Source organism: Triturus cristatus, chromosome 2_1 (assembly GCF_964204655.1).
Source record: "Triturus cristatus chromosome 2_1, aTriCri1.1, whole genome shotgun sequence".
In the NCBI taxonomy this organism is placed as follows: Eukaryota; Metazoa; Chordata; class Amphibia; order Caudata; family Salamandridae; genus Triturus; species Triturus cristatus.
In genome coordinates this window covers 565396051-565420810 of record NC_140581.1, presented here as the reverse complement: position 1 = coordinate 565420810, position 24760 = coordinate 565396051, and the positions used below count along the sequence as shown (strand labels likewise).

Below are 24760 nucleotides of genomic sequence, written 5' to 3'. Positions count from 1 at the left end.
TTTTGCAGTGCAGAAGATTCTTAATTAACTTTTTGAAATACCTGGGCCTCATGATATGGAACTGCAGAATACGGGCAGCGGCGTACAGCTCGTGTGTTGCTCAGCTTTTAAGCGTACGCTAATTTAACGTTTTAGCAGACAGTTCTACGGTACCTTTATTCAATAGGGCGATGGGAAATACAAGGATGCGAGTAGCTGAATGATGTTCACATACTTTGATCGTCGTCTGGTCTGGAAAGGAAGTAAGGCATTCTTTTCATGGTCCCTCTGAACTCTTGCTTCAGTGCTAACATGTAATTCTCATCCTCTCCTGTTTTTGGTGCAATAGCTTTGAAATTGGTAGGCTGTCAAAAGATAACAATCAGTGGTAATGATACACTCGGGATTGAAGCAATTTGTCTCCGTTCTTTTGTGATACACACAGCATTTATGGAAGCCGAATTGACGTGGGCATCAATGCATAGTATTTTAACAGCACTGGAACATTACATGAGGCCTGAAAGCGGCATTCTTCTCATTTGTACATTTAACAATGGCGACCCATAAGTAGATGAGATCTCTTGTTCAAACTAGTTTCTAACAAAAGTTGAACCTCTTAACAGTTTTATCCACCGAAGTTCCATTGTGAGCGAAGAGCATTAAAAACATATTAAATGTAATATTGCAAACAACATAGCTGTGCTGACGCAATCCTATTTCAAAACATTGGATTATTTTGCAAAAGCATATCAAAGGATGGCATGGCCTGCAGGAAATACTAAAACAGAATCCCGCACAACCTATATTCCTTATCTATAGGCTAGCTAGAGCTCTATTGGCAGTCCATCATTGAAATTGTTGAATCATAAACATAGGCATATTAATATTTGTACTTTTATTATGTTTCTAAACTGTTTTAAGACTTGTTCATATTATTGCAAAAAGGTAATATGAAGACGCAAAGTTAAAAACATGGTTGTGAGGCCACAAATTATTCATAAATGCAAATGTACAGTTCTCTCGCATTGTAATAGATCAAATATTTTTTCCTGTCATACTGAAACAAATTTGGAAACTATACTGTTAGAGTCGGGGATCTCTGGTTGGCGCAAGGTTGCCCTTGTGTCAAGCAGGAACCCTCTCCTCCACGTCAGGGCGCAGGATAACCCCTCGCGAATGACCCTTGCTCACCCTCTAGGTGCGTGGCGTGAGCAGCCAAGGCGATTCCTCAGGCGTTGTTGGTTAAGCACTTACAATCATACACACAGTAAATACATCAATCCCCCCAGAAACGGACACCAGACTTGGATATATATAAAAATACGATTCTTTATGTAAAAATAAGGATATATATCTCAGCAGACTTATCACAAGACCAATAACGTTTTCGCTATGCCACCAGGTTGTACAGCGGGCAAATGTTCGTTGTTCGTAGCTTCAAATGGATAGTTCGTAGTCTCTTTACTCGTAGTTCCAGTACTCACAGAGGTCGGGTCCTGCGAACGGGGAAATAAGGCGTTGCGGGCCCCGAGCCCGATACTGGACTTCTTTCGTGATTAGGAGAGTCGGCACAGGTCGGTGCGACTCTCAGCTTGGGAAGTGTTCTTGGGTCCTCAATCAGCAGGTGTGGGCACGTAGGCAGGCGCGGCCAGCGACCCTTTAGCACGGCGGTGCAGGAGGGTCTCCACAGCGGGGGCGGCGCGGCCTGAGAAGTCCGGGGATAGCGAAGCGGGGTCGCAGGGCACGGTTAGTGCAGCTGGGTGACCCGGCGTAGATCACAGTCGTCGGACGGCTTCCGGCAGGAGGGGTGATAGCGCGTTCAGCGCACTCCAATGGCAGGCGGTGACAGGGATGCAGGCGGCCTGGCCCGGGAACAGAGAGCGGCTCCGGACGGAGCGGGGCTCTCACGGGTTGGAGGCAGGCGAGCTTCTGAGTGTCACGGCCCTAGTAGGGGCGATGAGGGGCGCAGTCTCTTTTCCGGCGGGATGCACACACGGCTCGAATTGGAGGACGAGCAAGAAGCACAGAGAACCCACTGTTCCTGGGGTTCAGTTCAGGGGGCAAGCTCAGATCAAGCCCTTGGAGAATGTTCAAGCACAAAGTAGCAAAGTCTTTTCAGTAAGTCTCTTCCTCTCCTTTCTCAGCAAGGCAAGCAGCAGGCCAGCTCCTCCGGCGTCTTCTTCTCCTTCTAGTCGGGCAGAGGTTCTTTGTGGTAAACAGGATTCTGATTTCTTAGGAGCCAGGCTCCTACTTTTATACCATGATTCTTTTGTTCTTTAGCGCCAGGGGGCCTAGTCCTGGCTCAGTCCAGTTCTGGAGCACTTTGTTATGGTGACTCTGCTCTTTCCTTTCAGCAGCAGGGCAGAGACATCAGCCGCCCCACAGGGGGTGGCGCCGGCTTTGTGGTGGCAGAGCACAGGTCTATTCAAGAGTCAAGGTGTACTCCTCCCACCCATCCAGGTGTAATCTCTCTACCCACCACCTGGCAGCCAACCTGTCTCTGGGGATCCCCCCACCCTGCTCCTACTGTTGCTAGGCAGAACACACACACACACAGCAGAGGCGGACTGAGATGGTCAGGTCAGTAAATACTAACTTTCTAAAAGTAGTATTTACAAACCCAGGATATTAAAATAAACTTGACTACAAGAAGTATTTTATCATCCTGAGTTCAGGCATACTAAACTTGACACTTCTACCATGCTCTCTGAGTCCACTGGGGTCACAGCGTTGGCGTGATCCCAGCAGCCCATTCTGGCCTATGGAGAGCAGGTAGCCTTCAATAGTGAAAAACGACAAGGGCTGTAATTCACTACTAAGACATGCCACACACACCAGGGCATGTCTTACCTTATGCCTACAATGCACCCTGCCCTTGGGCCTACCAGAGGGGTGGCTAATATGTAGGTAAGGGAAGGTTTAGGGACTGGCAAGTGGGGGCACTTCCGCAGTCAGCGCGACGGTCCTGGACCGCGCACAGGGTCTGCGGGGGCAGACCCTAGACACATTTTACAAGGCCGCTTCTGTGGGTGGCGCAACCAGCGCTGCAAGCCCACCAGCAGCATTGGCATCCACAAGCCCTGGCACCCCTAGTGCACTTTACTGGGGACTGACAGTGAATCCAATGAACCAATCATGGACATCAATTACAGGTACACTTTACCTAGGGAGCACTTGCACTGCGGCACGGATTAGCCGTGGCGCAGTGCCCTGAGCGGACAACACCAGCAAAACAGTCGAGGCACACCATCAAAAAGTGGAAGGGAAACTCACGCCAAGGTGCCAGGTCTAACACGTGTCCCCTCCAGCTGAAATGTGGGGAGAACTACCCTTGCCCAGGGGGTTCCTCGTCACTAAGGCGGAAATACCTGGACAGACCGTCAGCGTTGGCGTGATCTGTACCAGGACGGTGTTCCACCGTAAAGTCCATACCCTGTAGGGAGATGGACCACCTCAACAGCTTCGGGTTTTCACCCCTCATTTGCATCAACCATCTGAGGGGCCTGTGGTCCGTCTGAACCCGGAAGTGAGACCCAAACAAGTAGGGTCTTAGCTTCTTCAGCGCCCAGACCACAGCAAATGCTTCTCGCTCAATTGCACTCCACCTACTTTCCCGTGGAAGTAACCTCCTACTGATGAAGGCTACGGGTTGGTCCCAGCCCTCCTCAGTCATCTGCGAGAGAACAGCCCCTACACCATGCTCTGAAGCGTCTGTCTGTACTAGGAATTCCTTGGAGAAGTCAGGGGCCAAGAGCACGGGCGCCGTGCACATGGCAGTCTTCAGGGTGTCGAAAGCTTTCTGACAGGTGTCAGTCCAAATCACGTTCCTGGGCTGCTTCTTCGAAGTCAGCTCTGTCAAGGGGGCAACGATCGTTCCATAGCCCTTGACAAATCTCCTGTAGTACCCAGTGAGCCCCAGGAAGGCCCTCACTGCGGTCTGCGTCTTGGGGGGTTCCCAAGCCAGGATGGTTTCAATTTTGGGTTGCAAGGGTGCCACCTTGCCGCTCCCCACTTGGTGTCCCAAGTACACCACGGAACCCTGCCCGATCTGGCACTTGCTTGCCTTGATCGTGAGGCCTGCTCGGCGCAGCGCCATCAACACTTCCCAGAGGTGGCGCAGGTGTTCAGGCCAGGTGGCACTGAACACTGCGATGTCATCCAGGTAGGCGGCACTGAACGCATCCAGCCCAACCAGTACCTGGTTGACCAACCTCTGAAAGGTGGCAGGGGCATTCTTCATCCCAAATGGCATGACTCGGAACTGGAAGTGCCCATCTGGTGTAGAGAATGCCGAGCTCTCTTTGGCCCCATCGGTCAAGGCGATCTGCCAGTACCCAGACGTTAAATCAAACGTACTGAGGAACCGGGCAGCCCCCAGCCGATCAATGAGCTCATCAGCTCTGGGGATGGGGTGCGCGTCAGTCTTCGTGACTGAATTGAGTCCTCTGTAGTCCACACAGAACCGGAGTTCAGGTGTGGCTCCCGGCGCAGCAGCCTTTGGGACCAAGGCCACGGGGCTGGACCAAGGACTGCTGGAGGACTCAACCACCCCTAGCGCAAGCATTTTGGAGACCTCCTCCTTAATGCAAGCTCTGACCCTGTCAGTTACCCTGTAAGCCTTGTGCTTCACGGGTAAGCTGTCTCCGGTGTCCACATCATGGACGCACCAATCTGTGACACCAGGAACCAGGGAGAATCGGTCGGAAAATTGTCCCAGCAAGTGGCGGCAGTCTTCCTGTTGTTCGGGCGTCAGAGTGGGTGAGAGGTTAACTCCATCCACTGACCCATCTTTCTCAGAGGCCACTAAGAGGTCAGGAAGAGGCTCGGTCTCCTCTTCCATTCCATCATCAGTGGCCAGCAGCATGCCCACTTCGGTCCTCTCTAAGTGGGGCTTAAGGCGGTTAACATGTAGGACCCTCAAAGGGTTCCTGGGAGTCTGCATGTCCACCAAGTAGGTGATAGGACTTTTGCGCTCCACAACCTCAAATGGACCTGTCCACTTATCCTGAAGTGCACACGGCTTCACTGGGGCCAAGACCCACACCTTTTGTCCAGGTTGAAGCTCTACCAGAGTGGCATTCCGGTCGTACCACCGCTTCATCTCCTCCTGGCTGGCTTCCAGATTTGCCTCAGCAAGTTGCCTGAAACGCCGAGTCTGGTTTCGGAAGGCCAGCATGTAACTATATACATTCTGGGGAGGTTTCCTGGGAGATTGCTCCCAGCCTTCCTTTACCAAACTCAGAGGTCCTCTTACCGGGTGACCATACAGAAGCTCAAAGGGGCTGAATCCTAGAGACTTCTGTGGCACCTCTCGGTAAGCGAAGAGCAGGCATGGCAAGAGGACGTCCCACTTACGCCTCATTGGACCGTCCAGGCCCATGATCATGCCTTTGAGGGTTCGGTTGAATCTCTCAACCAACCCATTTCCTTGGGGATGGTAAGGAGTGGTGAACTTGTACGTTACCCCACACTCCTTCCACAGGGATTTCATATATGTGGATATGAAATTGGTCCCCCTGTCGCTCACCACCTCTAGAGGGAATCCCACTCGGGAGAAAATTCCCATCAGTGCCCGTCCCACCACGGGGGCCGTCACTGTCCTCAGAGGGATGGCTTCAGGGTACCGGGTGGCATGGTCCACCAAGACCAGGATGAACCTGTTGCCCAGGGCTGTCTTGGGGTCCAGAGGCCCCACAATGTCAATACCCACTCGTTGGAATGGCGTACCGACCACAGGGAAAGGTTGCAGAGGAGCCTTGTGCTTCCCTCCGCTCTTACCACTTGCCTGGCAAGTCTGACAGGTTCTGCAGTAGGAATCTGAATTCTTGTGCATTTGGGGCCAGTAAAAGTGGGTGACAAGCCTGTCATAGGTCTTGTCCATCCCCAAATGTCCTGCTAACGGCACATCGTGAGCCAGCCCCAGTAGGAAGGTTCTGAACTTCTGGGGTACCACCAGCACACGGGCTGACCCAGGTTCAGCAGCCTTAGGCTCGGAATACAGGAGGTCACTCTCCCAGTACACGTAGTGTGTTTTGGCCTGAACACCATTGGCCTGGTCTGCAGCCTGTTGCCGCATACCCACGAGAGAAGGGCATTCTTTCTGCTCCCTGCAGAATTCCTCCCTGGAGGGACCTCCTTCTTGCTGCCAATGGGTCAGCTCAGGCAAGTCTCCCAGTTCGGCAATCTGTTCCCCGGTAGGCTCCAGAGCATCCCCCTCAGGGTCTACTTCCTCCTGGGCCGTGGGAACTTCGGGGGCCGGTTTCCCGCGCCTCCTGCGCCTTCTCCCTAAGGCCGGTTCCTGGACCTCTCCCTCAGGCTCCAGGACCCTCTCAACACCCCTACTGGCTGCCATGGACCGGGTGGTCACGCACGCCCAGTCGGGTAGACCCACCATCCTCAGATGCGTGGTCTTCTCCACCTTTTCCCAAGGGGAACTCTCCAGGTCGTTCCCTAGCAGACAGTCCACAGGCATGTCAGTTCTCACAGCGACTTGTAGAGTACCAGAGACCTCCCCCCACTCAAAGGGAACTTGAGCCATTGGACAACGACTCTCTACGTTGTCAGCATTGACAACCCTACAGTAGGCATTGGGCACAATCTGCTCTTGAGACACCAGGTATTGCCTCACCGAGGTCACGCTGGCTCCTGTATCTCTAAGAGCCTCAACCTTCTTTCCATTGATGGTCACTACTTGCCCATATTTCTTAGTGTTAGAGGGCAGGTAGGTTACAGGGACCATCTCACTGTCTCCTAGCGAGACTAGGGTCATCTGCCCGGGACCCCCACCCTCCTGGACTGCTACTTCCTCCCCAAAGTTAACACTAGCTACTTGCCGGGGGGGAGCACCAGTGGGTGCGGTCTTACCGAACAGGCGACACTTAGGATCAGAGGCAATGTGACCCGGGTCACCACACTTATAACAATTGAAGGGCCCCTTTGGAACAGGTCTACCTGTCGGGGCCCCGTTCTGCTGCGGGGGTGGGGGAGGCTGAGAACCCTTCTGCTGGTTCCCTTGGGAATTACTTTGGGGGCCTTTTTGGAACCCCTTCTGTTTACCCTTGTCCCCCCCACTCTTCTGCTGGGGACCCTGCCCACCTTTGGCGGAGTCTCCCACTTGACCCTTGTGGACCCTGGTGCTGAGCCAGCGGTCCGCCTCCTCAGCAAGCTTCCTCGGGTTGGACAGCTTGCTATCAATCAGGTGCTGGCGTAGCTCAGGAAAACATTGACTGGACAAGTGCTCCCATGCAATTAAATCAAGCAGCCCTTGATAATCATTCACTTTGCTACCCTTCACCCAACCATCCAGCGCTCTGCAGAAAAAGGTCACATACTCCACATACGTACTCTCAGGGATCTTCTTCGTCTCCCTGAACCGTTGTCTATATAGCTCCGGAGTTAACCCATACCTGGTCATTAAAGCTTCCTTCATATGGGGGTATGAGGTTTGGAGATCTAAGGGTAAATCTAACAGTGTGTCACGCCCTTCAGCAAGGAACCTTCCCCACAACCCCGCTCCCCAGTCTTTCTCGGGGACCCGGTGTGAGGACATGGCCACCTCGTAGGCCCTAAACCACTGCCCTATGTCATCCTTTCTGAAATACTCCTTTACTACATCTTTGGGGATGTACACCTTGGACTCTACCTGCGCTGGTGGAGTGCTGCCACCAGAAGGAGCGGTGTCCAAACTTTTCGCCTTCAGCTCCAACTCCTTCAATCTGATATCATGATCCATTTGGCGTTGTTGTGCCTCCAGGGCCAACTTCTGCTTTTCCATTTCCATTTGTCCTGCCAACTTTGCCATCTCCATTGCATGCGCCCTGTCGGCTGCCCTGTCTGCCAGCTCCTCTGGCGACCGGACTCTGCTGGGTTCCTCAAGGTTGTCGGGTGGAACGATGTCCCCCGCATTCCGTAGGTCTCGTGACTCCTTCCAGGCTCTCAACGCCTTGGTGTACTGGGGCTTCCTCTTGCATCCAGCATGGGGGACTCTGAATTGTATACTGTAGCCTTTCAATTGCTCCATCGTGTAGCCTTCCAGTCTCTCCCAATCCACCTCATCTACTCCAGAAATCACAGAGAGTGCTCTTCCAGCGGAGTGCGAGCCAGGCATGGTTGCAGTAATGGCAGATGTCTCCACAAAGTTCAACAATTACAAACCTGTGGCTGCGTTATTTGGTCTGCTCTCACTATCTGGTGATTAATAATTCACTGTATGCAAATTACAAGTGCAAATCCGAAATCCCACCCGCTGCCAACAATGTTAGAGTCGGGGATCTCTGGTTGGCGCAAGGTTGCCCTTGTGTCAAGCAGGAACCCTCTCCTCCACGTCAGGGCGCAGGATAACCCCTCGCGAATGACCCTTGCTCACCCTCTAGGTGCGTGGCGTGAGCAGCCAAGGCGATTCCTCAGGCGTTGTTGGTTAAGCACTTACAATCATACACACAGTAAATACATCAATCCCCCCAGAAACGGACACCAGACTTGGATATATATAAAAATACGATTCTTTATGTAAAAATAAGGATATATATCTCAGCAGACTTATCACAAGACCAATAACGTTTTCGCTATGCCACCAGGTTGTACAGCGGGCAAATGTTCGTTGTTCGTAGCTTCAAATGGATAGTTCGTAGTCTCTTTACTCGTAGTTCCAGTACTCACAGAGGTCGGGTCCTGCGAACGGGGAAATAAGGCGTTGCGGGCCCCGAGCCCGATACTGGACTTCTTTCGTGATTAGGAGAGTCGGCACAGGTCGGTGCGACTCTCAGCTTGGGAAGTGTTCTTGGGTCCTCAATCAGCAGGTGTGGGCACGTAGGCAGGCGCGGCCAGCGACCCTTTAGCACGGCGGTGCAGGAGGGTCTCCACAGCGGGGGCGGCGCGGCCTGAGAAGTCCGGGGATAGCGAAGCGGGGTCGCAGGGCACGGTTAGTGCAGCTGGATGACACGGCGTAGATCACAGTCGTCGGACGGCTTCCGGCAGGAGGGGTGATAGCGCGTTCAGCGCACTCCAATGGCAGGCGGTGACAGGGATGCAGGCGGCCTGGCCCGGGAACAGAGAGCGGCTCCGGACGGAGCGGGGCTCTCACGGGTTGGAGGCAGGCGAGCTTCTGAGTGTCACGGCCCTAGTAGGGACGATGAGGGGCGCAGTCTCTTTTCCGGCGGGATGCACACACGGCTCGAATTGGAGGACGAGCAAGAAGCACAGAGAACCCACTGTTCCTGGGGTTCAGTTCAGGGGGCAAGCTCAGATCAAGCCCTTGGAGAATGTTCAAGCACAAAGTAGCAAAGTCTTTTCAGTAAGTCTCTTCCTCTCCTTTCTCAGCAAGGCAAGCAGCAGGCCAGCTCCTCCGGCGTCTTCTTCTCCTTCTAGTCGGGCAGAGGTTCTTTGTGGTAAACAGGATTCTGATTTCTTAGGAGCCAGGCTCCTACTTTTATACCATGATTCTTTTGTTCTTTAGCGCCAGGGGGCCTAGGCCTGGCTCAGTCCAGTTCTGGAGCACTTTGTTATGGTGACTCTGCTCTTTCCTTTCAGCAGCAGGGCAGAGACATCAGCCGCCCCACAGGGGGTGGCGCCGGCTTTGTGGTGGCAGAGCACAGGTCTATTCAAGAGTCAAGGTGTACTCCTCCCACCCATCCAGGTGTAATCTCTCTACCCACCACCTGGCAGCCAACCTGTCTCTGGGGATCCCCCCACCCTGCTCCTACTGTTGCTAGGCAGAACACACACACACACAGCAGAGGCGGACTGAGATGGTCAGGTCAGTAAATACTAACTTTCTAAAAGTAGTATTTACAAACCCAGGATATTAAAATAAACTTGACTACAAGAAGTATTTTATCATCCTGAGTTCAGGCATACTAAACTTGACACTTCTACCATGCTCTCTGAGTCCACTGGGGTCACAGCGTTGGCGTGATCCCAGCAGCCCATTCTGGCCTATGGAGAGCAGGTAGCCTTCAATAGTGAAAATCGACAAGGGCTGTAATCCACTACTAAGACATGCCACACACACCAGGGCATGTCTTACCTTATGCCTACAATGCACCCTGCCCTTGGGCCTACCAGAGGGGTGGCTAATATGTAGGTAAGGGAAGGTTTAGGGACTGGCAAGTGGGGGCACTTGCGCAGTCAGCGCGACGGTCCTGGACCGCGCACAGGGTCTGCGGGGGCAGACCCTAGACACATTTTACAAGGCCGCTTCTGTGGGTGGCGCAACCAGCGCTGCAAGCCCACCAGCAGCATTGGCATCCACAAGCCCTGGCACCCCTAGTGCACTTTACTGGGGACTGACAGTGAATCCAATGAACCAATCATGGACATCAATTACAGGTACACTTTACCTAGGGAGCACTTGCACTGCGGCACGGATTAGCCATGGCGCAGTGCCCTGAGCGGACAACACCAGCAAAACAGTCGAGGCACACCATCAAAAAGTGGAAGGGAAACTCACGCCAAGGTGCCAGGTCTAACATATACATATATAATAAAACATATAATAGCGACATATGATATGCACCCTTTATCCCACCACACACGACCATTCTAACCTCTTACACAGCAGCACGCTCTCGCACTCACATCTCAAATATAAACTACCCAACCACGAAAACATACACCGATGAAAGTAACATAGATAACACTTAAAAAAATATCCTTAATTGAGTTGTGGGTTGGGAGCTCAAAACAACCAGGGGAACGCATGTTTTGGTGGGATTAACAGTTCACATCCATCTTCATCAGGACCACACATTTATTTTTGATTTTTAGGTGAGTGGTAGGGGGTATCTGTAAATGAATAAACATGAAATATCATATGGACTGCCCAAAGACTGAAAAGAATTGTGCACACAAAAAAAAATGAATGCCACTCACTATTATTAGTGGCAACATGGCCTGCAGTATGTGCTCTACCTTATATCCCTTATTTCCAAGAAATATCTTCAACTAAATGCGGCCATGAAATCAAAAGATTTTTTAAATATCATAATCGAAAATGTAGAACCACCAAAAGTGGTCACTTGTATGCACCAGCTACTTCTATTTCAATGATGGACGGCCCATAGAGCTCTAGCTAGCCTATAGAGATGGAATACAGGTCGTGAGGAAGTCTGTTTTAGTATTTTTTGTCTTTTTTACCCCTAGCTCGCGAACCCATAAAGTTTTTTCAGGGGATACCTCTCCTCATATAATGGCCTGTGGGACAACAAGGTTGTGGATTCTGTTTAGGCCCTTCACCTGACCACCAAAATAATTTTGCTAGCGTGGAGCATAGATCAGTATCGAGCAATTAAACCCTACATGGATGTGTGGAAATATTATCCACTGGCCAATTTTAATCTGAATTAACCATGCTTTTACACCCCAAATAAGTGTTAAAATTAAGGGAGTGGAGTGCACCACAATCTGTATTGTCCAGTGAAGACAAATACATTGGGAGCAAACTTTGGTGACTTCTAGCTTAAATGAAGTATAGCAGAGTCTAGGAGTGGCTTTTTCTTTCGAGCATCTCAGAAAAGCAGAAAGTCCTACTGCAGAAATGTACTATGATTGTGGTAGCAAAAACCATTAGAGAGGTAGACACTTAAACCGACGTCTAGAAGATATCTAGATGACACATCTGGCAGTAGTCTAGACTCATAAGACTATATGCGTATCCTGTAACAAGAGGCCTACAAAGTCATTTCATTCTAAGGGTGGACCAAGCACCAATTTACAGAAAGTAGTACTAGGACGGGCATACATTAATATTGCACATAAAACATCTATGGAATCAAAGAGAAGTGCCAAGTTTAAATTATGAATAAAGCTGCACACTTAGAAGCTTCTTGAGAGGCTTATCAGGAGCCATCTCCTCTCAAGGGTTTTTGTACAATTTAAGTAGTAACTTCCGGTAGTAGGATTTCCTTCTCATCCGAGACATACAACTGTGGATGCTTGCTGTTTATTTGAATGGGACAAACGACTTAATCCTTGAAAAGGTCCAGTGCGTACAGTTCGAAACACGTTAAGTGTTTTAAATAAACATTCGGCTTATATAAAAAGAAATCACAGATCAACGTGCTAGGCCCGGGTGACGTTTAATTTACGCTGGCCTAATTCACGTGATTTGGTCATTTCCGCATTACGCTTGCTGTGCAAAATTCCTGAAATTATGCCACTCTGCGTAATTACATACCATTCTAGGTAAAACAATTGCTTTGCTCCATTAATTTTTTTAGAGAACACTGTGTTTTAGCACCAAAAACTGATAAAAGACATTTCACGCTGAAATATAGCACAAAATGTTGGATAACATCATCCATTGTACTGCTATTCATATTACTCCATAAACCTTTACATCACTTTAAACAATAAAAGTTGGTAGTAAAGGACCTATAGTCCTATATAGCATAGAATTACTGTTTTTACATGTGTGGGTGCGTAGAATGGAAACAGCTTAAATGCTGGAGGCAAGTGCGGCTGTGCTAGGTGAAAGTTATGTGGTGCATCACTTACCATCCAGTAAGAGGAAATCCTGACTTAAGGTACAGTCCTAAGGGTACAAGTTTCAATGATAAGACTACAGGCTTTAGGGTGCCTGGTGAAGAGTACATGGTTAAGGGTGCAGCATTCAGGGTAGTCGGTAATGGGTACAGGTTATGGGAACAGGGTTAAGGGAACAAAGTTCATGTACGAGTGCAGGATTGAGTACAGGTTTAAGGGTAGCTTTCTCCCTGTGATCTTAATTCAAACCCTCGCCTCTGTACCCTTAGACATCTACCCTGCACCTTTAGCCCTTTACCCAGAATTGTGTCTCTACCATACTAGAGTAGAGTAGGTGGTCAACCGTACCTCCTGTGCTGAAAAGGCTGTTGGAAGTACGATTGCTGTAACTGGCCAAAGAGATCCCATCACCTCGGTGCTGAAGGATCACCGGTGGTTCCCTCGTGAACAAACAATTACATTTAAGCTTGCTGGTATAAGCTATAAGGCTATCCATTCCCACACCCCAACCCAAGATCTCTTGTGGTGCATGTACTTCCATAAGTAACAAGATTTGCCGAATACAATAGGCCTCGCATTTAAAAAGTCAAGCAACTGACTTTGGCAATGCTTGTTTACATTGACATTAGGTAAAAAACAATTGCAAAACGATGCGCACACACATGCATGGCGACCATCATGGAATAGATCCAAGATAATTGCTGATGCGTGCGCCTAGGTTGTGATGCACAGGCCATTTTAACTTTTTTTTTATTTTTTATAACTTTTATTTACTGCTCCATGGTGGCTGATGCTCATTTTAAAATGGCAATTACAAAAAAGAAAAAGTATGTGTGATGCCGCGCGAAGGAACGGAAGCAAGCAGTTCGGTACAGTGTGCTGCTGCCAGAAGCTCGCTCAATGAATAAAAAATTTTTTATACATAAATAAAAGGGGAAGGATATGAATGGGGAACAACAGCAAGCAGAGAAGCAAGTGACCAAGCATTAGTGGCATGCTGCCGGGTCCTTGCTAAAATAATTTGAAAGGAAAAAGAAATAGCAAGTGGGTAAGAGTGGGGTGCAGCGTTAGGGGAAGTGAGCAGGCCGACAGCAGGGTACCGCTGCAGCGACCTCGCAGAAAAAAAGACCAAAAGCAATAATGGAAAAAAGAAGCAGGTACTGAAGTGAAGTTAAAAACATATTTTAAAAAAGTAGTGGAACAAGGTGGAAAGGGGTGTGGTAGCAATGTACAAGCACAGGTTTGGGGGTAGTAATGAGGATATATTAGAGAAAGAGAAAAGTGATGTACAGAAACAAAACTAAAAAAATAAAAAACAAAAACTGGCTTCAGCAGGGAGAGCGGATACAAAAAAACTGTGGAAACACAAGCAAAGGGAACAAATCCATTGAATTTGTAACATGGAATGGAGATGGGCAGGAAAACCACCCAATCGTGAGCCAGGGGAGGAAGCAAAGCTCATTTTGTATATTGTATTGTAGCCAATACGTCTTCAACAACCTACTAACAATATTTATGGACAAGAACTAAAAACAGATTACACACGAGAATCCAAACAATGATGAAGTGACGGACCCTCAAGTAACCCTTTCAGAAGTTCCCCCAAAACTCTGAAACTCTCTACTACTCAGTATAATAATGGGTCTGTAATCCAAACATATTCAAGAACTCACTCCAAACACTTTAGCAGGAGGTTGTACAATACTAAGATGAATATTGAGGCCGTTCGTATTTTGTTAGTCATAATAGGATTGCTACTGAATTGATATGCGACTATCGCCAACCATTTTTCTGTGCTGACAGTCCTTATTGCTTTCTTATTTCAAATCTAATCTTTTTGCAGCTTGGCCTCCCCAATTACGTAAAGAGCGGACTATGCTTGTCAAGCATTTACCTTGTGTGTTTCCCCAAAAACGTTCCCTAGTTCGATTCTTCATCTACTGAAATGTGCCAGTGATCACTGTTTTTAATATTTACTGTTCGTGTTGTTCACTGCTCTGGCACCCTAGAGACCTGGTCCGTGCATAATGTATCAGGGATATAAAGGCAAACATTGGGCCTGCAGGATGGCCACCTTTTTCAGTAAAGGCCCATATCTTATTTGTGAGAACTTGTCTTTCTAGCCCAGATCCTCCAATAACCAGGCAGTGAGGCCTGCTCTTAGCATTGCACAAAGCATTACAGCATCACTGGACACTTTCCAAAATACCACGAGGGGCGGCTGCTGAATATGGGCATTGGGGCTCTGCCCTGCCTCCTTTCTGAGTAATGGGAATGGTAACGTCTAACAGCAATTTCCATCTACATTTCTGTTATATGACTCCCCGTCATTGAATCGCCCCAGGCCACACTATGATCAGGCAGATTTTAGAAGCACACGCGCTAGTGGTAGCTATCCTTGATATATTTGGGTGTTTACTTAAGCAGACTAAGGGTGAACCTTGTTTCAGTCCTGGCCTACAGTTCTCTGGGGTCATAAGGCACAACCCCTAGCAGATTCACATTTTATAAGCAGACCCAGGCACTTAGGGCATCTACTTACCGGGGCTGCATGTCACTCACCCAGTGCTGGCTCCGAAGCCGTCTCGCCACCCCCACCCACTGCCATGTCGTTAACGGTTGGGAGGGACAGCAAGCATCATGGACTATCCCATCCCGTGACTGTTGTGATGTACTCACAATCAATGTCACGCGCTGCACCCAGCGCGTGACAATAACGGTACACTGTCTCTCCTGCGCGAGAGCACTTATTGTTAATCGACTTGGGAAAGTCTGAAGTTACACAGAAGTTGGAGGATGCCTGTGTACAAGGCATGTGGGGGCAGACCAGTCTAAGCATGTGACCTAATGCGACAGTCATATCAGACTCACAACTCAGGACTGTGACGTTGGCTCACATGTACGCTACATAAATACACATCCTGAGCTTATGCATTTCAAGGCACCTTAAAATATGGGAGGTCAGGATATGTGCTGTACAAAAAGGATCCTTTTTGCACAGCAGCATAGAGCATTAATATGTCTGCTACAAAGCACTATCTGTAAAATGCAGATCACAGTTTGCATTTTATCTAGACGGAGCACTAGGTTACTGCTTGTGTCACAGAACATGATGCAAAATGGTGAGCTGACTGCTTTGGTGAGTGCCAACGATTACAATTCTAGCTTTTTAAAGTGAACATTTCTCGTAAAGTAGTTACTGATTGGGACGATGGTAGACACATTGCCAATTTTACTGCCTTTTGGAGCTGTTGAATATATAGAGTGAAAACAAAGCAACAAGTCTCTTGCAGATGCTGGAGAGAGACGGAAACAAAAGCAGTGGTACGAAAGTGTGGAATCAGCTGAGACAGCAGGTCAGCTTCTAGCGGCTCCTGGATGGTGATTATTCAGCTTAAGGCCCGTCACTGCTTTACAATAGGATGGGTTAAAGGTTATTGGAATTTTGCGACAGAGAATGGTCTTAGGGGGGATATGTATCAAAAATGCGTTTTGCGATTCCCAAATTGCAATTTTTTGCGAATCGCTTTTTGAGAATAGCAAAACGCTATGTACATATTTTTTCACTAAAATTTAGGGAGTGGCTAATAATCGCAATCGCCATTACCGAATTCCAAAATAATGATTCCTTAATTGCGAAATCTCTATTAAATAAAATCGCAATTGTGCGAATCCTCTATTTCAGTGCAGCTTGATGACATCACACCCAGAAGTGTGACTGCCCATGCTGTTCCTGATTGCCTGAGGCTGTGTCAGAGGCTGAGAGCAGGAGCACACCACTCTGAACTGCAACACCATCCAAAACACAATGGATCCACGGGAGAAGGATAAGGAGGCAGCTGGCAGGAAAAGAAAACAAATTCAGTGAGAAGGAGCAGGAGGTACTCATTGAGGAGATGGTCAAGAGCCATGAAGTGCTTTTTGACAAGAAATCCCTGCACATCCCAGAGTCTCAAAAGCGCAAAATCTGGCTGGACATATGGGCTAAGGTGAAAGCCATAGGTGTCACACAGCGCTCCATTGCTGTCCTACAGAAGCACTGGTATGACATGCGCTCAAGGTTTAAGGACAAGGCTGCCACCATGCTTGCGGAGACGAAGAAAACTGGTGGGGGTACACCCACAGAGCCTGAATCCACACCCCTTGAGGAATTGGTGGAGTCCACACTACAGCCTGAAAGCATCAGCGGGGTTGCAGATCTCAACAGCTATGACACGCCCAACACCAGACAAGGTAAGATGCATGCTAAATCAGACCTGACACATTACCCACTTAAGAACATACTCAGGAATGCCCCATTTTCGAAGTAACAATGCAACTCCATTCCACATTTTCCAGGCCACCATACAATGCATCATGGGAGATGCAGTCACACGCATAACACAGTTGAGCAATGACACACAGCAATGTATCTGCGGTTGACACAAAATAGTAAATCCAAATATGTAGCACAGCACTTAGGTAACCAAAATGCAACCAAATATATTCAGTGAACACGGGAAAGCAGGACCCACAATAAGTAGTGCTTCTGTATTTACAGTTGAACCTGCAACACAGTGGAGAAGTGTGGCTCAATGATTAGAACGGCAGACCCTGATGCAGAGGTCTACCCCGGGACCAGGGTTCAATACCCCGCCTCAGCGGGTCTTGGGCTCAAAAAATTCCACGGACCTGATAATTCTCACCTCAGTGCCTATTCCAATCATGGAGTCCCACTCTGCAACTCTGGGCAATAGCTTGCTTAATCTCCACAACGGCCCCCACAACGCAAAGGATGCCTGGCCTCCACCTTGGGGGTGCCCAGGAGTGGAAGCCTCACAGGGAAAGCCAGGATGGGTTCCACAGCGGTATTCGTACAAGCGCCTTGAGACCCTTGCGGGTGAGTAGTGCGCTATACAAGTATCAAATTTACATTTTACATTTAACACAGGGTGATAACACAGAAGGTGAGAAGGCACCACAGGACCAGGCAGGGGGAAGAGGACACAGATCAAACAACACAGCCAACACCTGTGCTAAGAAGACACCGTCACACTGTGCTTCCACTGCCGGTGTTGGAGGGAAAACCCGAAGGCATACAGGATGAGGTACATCCAGAGCAAGCACGGCAGGAACATGATCAGCCCCCTATGCACCGTAGGGATGACAATTGCAGAAGACGCAGGCCAAGGGCACAAACCAGCACAGACGCAGGAGATGATCCTCCCGTATTTTCCAGCCTGGAAGGCACAATGGTGAAGGTCCAGCGTCTGCAAGCCAAAAGCATGTGATCAATAAACAGGCAGCTGGTGTCTGTCAATCATAATCTCACAGACATGCAGGAGGGCATCAGAGAGATCAATCACATAGTTGAAGTGGGCAATAAGGCCTGTGCAGACAGCATTAGGGAAAGGACTGTAGCAATCAAAGAACTCTGTGCCACAATGCAAAGGGACCATGCATCCAGACGCAGGTAAAAACAACGTCTGTTCACTCGTCTGGACCTATACAGTAAGGCGGTCAACTGTTTGACCAATGCCACATCGGTACTGTCAAGGCGCATAGTGACGATGCAGATAGAAATGGCACACTGCAGTCAGGATGTTGCCAAAGGCTTGGTGCAGGTCACCAATGCAGTTGACCAGCTGCAGACATCAAACATAGGTGGCACAGGTCTCCTGGGGGCAGGGGACAGTGAGGAGCTCTCCAGCCGAAGCAGCATCACCCCACCAATGACAGAACCCAGACAGCGTAGTGTGAGGCAGGGAACACCATCAGATGCCTTTTCAAGGAAGGGCAGTCAGCACTCGGAGCGTGCAACTGCAGGACGTGCACAAAAGAAATAGACAGAGTTGCCACAGCTGAATGCTAATGGGTGAAGTAACCCATGGCATACAGACATTTGTCATTCAATTACTCATGTCCTGTGTACATGACATGTGCAACACCAAGAGCCAAACATAACGTGTGTTTGTAGGCTGTGTGAATGCAATTTACCGGACGCTAAGGTACATTAAAACACAGTAATTAACATAACTTCATTTGCTTTGTCTCATCATTACTCACCTAGAAATAGTTGTATTTTATTTTGTCACGTCTCTATCATGCACCTTTGCAATTTCTTCTGGTTCTCTTCACGGTGCTTACCGTTCTTTTTAGCTGGTTCTATAAAACACTGATTTCTTATTGTTAAATGACGTTGCGATAAACATTGCACATTTGACATCTACTATGTAATGCTTAGTGTTGGATTGAATATTTCTGTCAACAGCCTTGAGAAAGTTGTCTGCACGACAAAACATGTGTCGGCTGTCTGCGTCTACTCAATATACTTCGTGTCAACACAAACAAGAAATTTGTTTGCCTATTATATTAGGATTGTTATTTGATCTATTGTATAAATTGCATGGTGCTTTGATCATTAAAACCACCTGACAACTAGGTCGGATACTGAACTGATTTGTTGTTGTGCTCTGTACCATATATTTTGTTTCTTAAAGTAGAGAGATGTTTTTTTTCTATACAGGAGAACACTGGTTAAGTGGCACAGTGTTTTACATTGAGCACCTTGAACTTGTACATTTAAAACTTATTGGCAGACACTGCGGAGGTGATGACCTGGTCTATAATACCACTGTCACTTGCTCTCAATTTGTTATATCTCTGTCGGCTATCAGCTGCCCCTACACCACCAGCTGGTGTGCAACGTGGGCCTGGTACCTCATCCTCATCTGATTCTGTATCTGTGAGTTCCACTGGTATGTCTTTTCTTGTCGCAATATTGTGCAGCATGGCACAAGTAGCCACAATCTTGCAGCAGGTCTCTGGCCCATATTGCAGTGCTCCTCCACTCTTGTGCAGGCAGCGGAACCTGCTCTTCAGTATGCCAAGTCAACGCTCGATTACACAGCGCGTTGACTTGTGTGTGCGATTGTATCTTCGCTCACTCGGATTAGCTGGATTGAGGTGCGGTGTGAGGATGAATGTGCGTACTGCATATGCACTGTCACCTACAGGTTGAAAGACATACGGTTAATCACTGTCCTCTCACTTCAGCTCTTAAGTGTATATCAGAGTGCTTGACATGCATTTACCTAGCAGATATCCCTCGCCAAATTCGCCCCCAGTGAGACGTGTGTATATTCCACTGTGTCTAAAAATGAAGGAATCATGTGTACTGCCAGGGTATTTTGCAACTATATCAGTTATGATATGTTTTGAGTTGCAAATTACCTGTATGTTGATTGAATGGAATGATTTCCGGTTCCTGAATACGTACTTATTGTCTGAGGAGGGTGAGAGGGCTAAATGTGCTCCATTTATGCAACCGTTGAAACTGGGCAATCTGGTAGAAGTCCAGTTTGGACTGCTGCAATGCCTGTTATGAGGCGGGGAATATGATGTGATGGTGTATCCCCTGTACCATTGCATCCAAGAATGCATGGAAGAAGCATGACAGGCAACTCTGGGAGTCCTCGCCTGCTGTCGCTATCACTCCCTGGAAGCTCCCTGATGCCAGTAAGTGCAGTGAACACAGGACATGCACATGTGGTGGAATTGTCTGGGTCCTGTGGGTTGGGTGTTCAAGCATAGGTTTTAGCTCCTCAATCAAGTCTAGTATAGTAGCTGAGTCCAGCCTATACTTCTCATGTATTTCTTTCTGTGTCTGCTGGAACAGTGTTGCGCACTCTGAAGATCCGTTCCGGTCTCCTCCTTCTCTGTGCTGCTACTTGAATCCGCATCCTCCTGGCTATGACATACAGCGCTGCCATTGTGGACGTCCCAGTGGCATTCTGGGCCTGTTTAAATAGGTTGCACCTGGTTACCACCTGGTTTGAGTTGGTGGTAATAATCAGGTGGAAAATTGCGATTTGTGGCCATTCACAATTTGCAAATTTTTAATACATTGGTTTGCGAAGTCACTTTTTGCAACATTAGTTTGCAAATAGCTGGACGGAAAATGCAAATTCGCAAATGGATTTTGGCAAAATGGTGACCTCGCAAAATAAGAATTCGCTATTTTATCGAATACCTATTTTGCGATGTAAAACACTGTCATACATTGGAGAAGGCTATTTTGCGATCACAAAAACACTTTTTTTGCGATTCGTAGCGTTTGCGACCTCAAAATAGCTTGATAAATATGGCCCTTAGTGCTGAAAGTGTATGGCAACATGTCGTATGCAGCTTCCATGTAGCCACTATCTGTGGTGGCAAGAAAACATCTGTATTGAGCCACAGGCTTGACAGTCTGAGGAACAGCGAGACACCTGGAAATGGTTTTTGTGACTGCCATGCAGTCACACCAGTCGTGATGAGAAAAACATCATATTTATACATAACATTTCATGAATAAATCAAAGGAGATAAACCAGGGATGGAAGACATTACGGGACTTGTGTATCCTATCCACAACATGTCTAGAATGTGAGTCACTACCTCCAGTAACTACGGGGAGGTTGCATATGTACTACAGATCAAGGCAAATACGTTCAGAAACTTAGCACATCTGGGTTAGAATGTACATTTAGGTATATGTACTTTTATACAGGGTACCTGTCAACTTGTACCCCAATTGGATCCCTCACTTTAACAGATGCCTTACAAAATATGAGATCAGGATGTGCGCTGTATCACAAACATTAGCAAAACCAATAGGTCTCACCGATGCAAGAGCTATTGGCTTTGCCAATATGCTTAGCCATATTGTACACCAGTGTTGCTGCTGTTCAGTATGGCTGAAAGTTAGTAGCGTAGAGGAGAGTGGCAAGGCATGAAGTGGCATGGCAAAGTGTGGAGTGGTGTAGATTGGAGTGACGTAAAGTGTCTTGCAATGAGTAGTGTGGAAGAGCTTAAGAGTCAAGGGACATTGAGTGACGTACAGAATAGTGGGGTAGAGTGTCGTAGAGTGGAGTAGCATAGAGTGTCATGTCAGAGTGGAGTAAAGTGGCGTAGAGGGAGTTATGTACAGTAGAGTGTTGTGGCCTAGAGTGGAGTAGTTTGTCAGAGTGGAGTGACATAGAGTGTCAAAGAATGGAGTAGCATGGAGTGGCACAGAGTGGAGTAGAATGTTGCAGAATGGAGTAGCCTGGAGTGAAGTGTTATGGAGTGGCATAGTGTCTCTTGGAGGGAGTAGAGTTGATGGGCGCTGAGTGAAGAAGCATAGAGTGTTGTGGAGTGTCCAACTTGAGTGGCGTAGAGGGAGTTGCATAAAGTATTGTGGCTCACAGTGGCGTAGAGAGGCATAGAGTGGAGTGTCGTGGAGTAGTGTGTCAGAATGGAATGGGGTTGATGTGGTAGAGTAGTGTGTCGTTGAGTGGAGTGTCGTGGAGTGGTGTGTCGTGCAGTGTCCAGAAATATCAGAGTGTAGTGCAGTGGCATAAAGTGTTACGGAGTGGCGGAGTGGACTAGTGTATCACAGCAGAGTGGAGGAAAGTGTTGTGAAGTTTTGTAGAGTATTATAGAGTGGAGCAGAATGTCGAGGTGGAGTGTTGTGGAGTAAAGTGTCAGAGTAGAGTGGAGTAGTGTCATGGTGTAGAGTGGAGTCGAATGGTGTAGTGTCATGGTATAAAGTGGAGTGGAGAGGCATAGAAGGGAGTGGAGTGGAAGGATGTGTCAGAGTGGCACAGAGTGGAGTGGCATGCCATAGAGTGGAGTGGCATATCGTAGAGTGTCTTCGAGTAGAGAGGCATACAGTGGAGTAGAGTGGGAGTGACGTGGAGTAGAGTTGGAGTGCCTTAGAGTGGTGTGGAAGTGCCGTGGAGTGCGAGTGCCGTAGAGTGGAGTGGGAGTGCCGAAGAGTGGCGTGGGAGTGGAGTGGAGTAGAATATAGTGGAGTAGCATAGTGTGGATATGCATAGTGTGGTAGCGTACTGCCATTACAGACAACACAATTTCAATTGAAAGGACTATTACATTTACAGAGACATTCAGTTTTACTGATAAAAGTATACAGCGCACAAACAAAAATGTGTGTAAATGTCATCATCTAGTGTATTGATTTGTTTTGATCGTATTAAAATATTTGTTTCCACCACACTTCAGAATTACAAAAAAATGTGCTTTATTTGTGCCTCCTAATTCTGATACATTGTGAAACATCTGCTCAGTTCATTTACAGACATCTAAATTTTGTTGTGTGCTAACAAAAAGGCTTTCCTTTTGTAGCAAGATTGTCAAATAAATCCCCTCACTTTACTTTGAAGTCAGAAGGAAAAGTAAACACTAAGCTCCCTCGGACACCAAAGCTTGACCCCTGCCTTTAAATGTGCAGCAAACTTGACAAGATAAGAACAAGATTTAAAGGCCTTTTTACAGAAAAGAAACACTCGTTTTAGAATACTGTAAATAGGGCATGCTCAACGGGAGGGACAAACTCAAGCTGGACAGCATAAAACAAAGCCAGAAAGCAAGCAAATGTGACTTACAAAACACAAATTCAATGGCAAGCAATGGGCCGAATGCATATCCAGGAAAGTTTTCAGCATGTTCTCAAGAAGTCGTTAGCAAACTAGACAGCTGTACTGTCTGGTAGGCTTCAACCTAAAAGGATTCCTTTTTTTATTGATGTGCGCTTTATAGCTAATGACTGATGCTAGTTAGTTAGATTTGTTATTTCAAAAGTAGTGACCACACAACATCAATCATTGGCAAAAATGAGAGCACCTTGAAATACTCAAGCTCAGGATGTTCACTGTATATTGTTATATTCTTCTTGGGTGAAGCCCATGTAGCGAAGCAGCTTATTCCTTACATTGTCCTTGAAAATGCCATTTCAGATATGAACTTTTACACACATTTGCATGCACGACAATGTTGGATTAGATGATCTGAAACTACTTTATTTATACATCCAGCTTCAACCAACATTATCACGATGCCTTGAACATCCTGTACCATGCCTCTCTAAGCACTAGGTACAAAAGTCATCCTATCTTCATCCACGAGGTGACAGCGCTATCCACATATCCAGATCTTCACTAATCTAGCACGCACATCGCGAAGGCTGCTTCTTATTATAAATAATAGTCATCCCAATACTTTACTAGAGGAGGCACTGCTGCTGACACAGAACGTCCCTGCATGTTGAGAAATCACGCCTCACTGGTCTGACATTGCTTGAGGGGTGTCTAACTCAAGACCAAGACGGGGTCCTTCACGCTCCCCTAGCAGGTAATGGGGCTGGATTGTCCCTAGGGGAGATTCTTGGTTCTACACCCATTGCCACTCTAGGTACACTCAGAGTAGGGTCCGCATCGTAGGAGTAGGTTAGATTACCATATTGCATACATGCCTGCATATATTTATTGTTTCAGCACCATGGTAGAAATGTATCCACTGTTCACTCTTTTTGTGATTATAATCTCCTTTATTTGCTTCTGGCTCCTAATCATTGCAGAACACGTATTTTATGCAAGAATAACATTGGTTCAATAAGTATTATTGTAAACGTCTCACTGTGTATTCTCTGTATATTTCTCAGAGCATGAGTGACTGAGCAAAAGTTTCTGTACTGTTTCCACGATTCCGGAGGAATCAGCGTTGTTATGTTCAGTGGTTGCCAAAAGCTTTTTGCTCCCTGGTAGGTTAGGTGGGCATACAGAGGCACTGTGAGCTAGCTGGTCTAAAGACCAACATATCCTTCCAGGGTGTCCAGAAACACTCTCGACACCAATGCCTTAGCTTATGTTGTCCAAACCATGCGCAGATCCTACAAATGAGTATTAACTACACGACAACATAGATCCTTTTTTTTTTATCTCATCTGCAAGAGAACTGGCAACAAGAACAAATGCGACAGTAAATCTCTTCTGTCTTATTTAATCAGTCACAGGCCGGCTGCACTTTAACATATCTTGTGGGCTTAAAGGAAAGGAACCTGCTGCAGAAACCTTTGTGTGCCCAGCAATTTCCAGGGCATAGTAACAGTAAGATACTTCTGGTGGTTGGTGCACTTGCTGATAAGATCTGGGTTTTGCCCAGTAACTGTTTTAAATCATCATAAAGTAGCATTTAACATTAATTTGCCTTCTGCAAAGCACAACATTTAACATGCAGATCACAGACTTGTCTTTTTATGCAGATAGCTCAATTGGTTATGGCTTTTGTCACAGAAATTGTTTAGTTACTCGGTAGTTCATAAATTACAATCCTTTTGATATAGCACCGTTAGCTATGTATCAGCATCAAGGCGCTTCATGTAAGGTTGGCTTTAATTTATTAACTTTAGTCCTTCTCTCTTGAGTGAGTTATTAGTTTAAGTAGGGGAGTCAGTGAAGGCTCATTCCCTTGTCTCTCCCTTTTGTGAGATAATGCTTCATGT

The 24760-nt window shown here is 47.5% G+C and overlaps 1 protein-coding gene across 4 annotated transcripts in view; it reads right to left on the bottom strand.

Moving 5' to 3' along the window:
* POLR3G (RNA polymerase III subunit G) overlaps positions 1 to 24760 on the bottom strand; it is a 282487-nt gene that overhangs the window by 179883 nt on the left and 77844 nt on the right. For all 4 annotated transcript variants that reach the window (XM_085632459.1, XM_085632457.1, XM_085632458.1 and 1 more), the window contains exon 3: positions 215 to 344. In XM_085632459.1, the coding sequence (XP_085488585.1) occupies positions 215 to 344 (130 nt within the window). The remainder of the gene's footprint in view (positions 1 to 214; positions 345 to 24760) is intronic.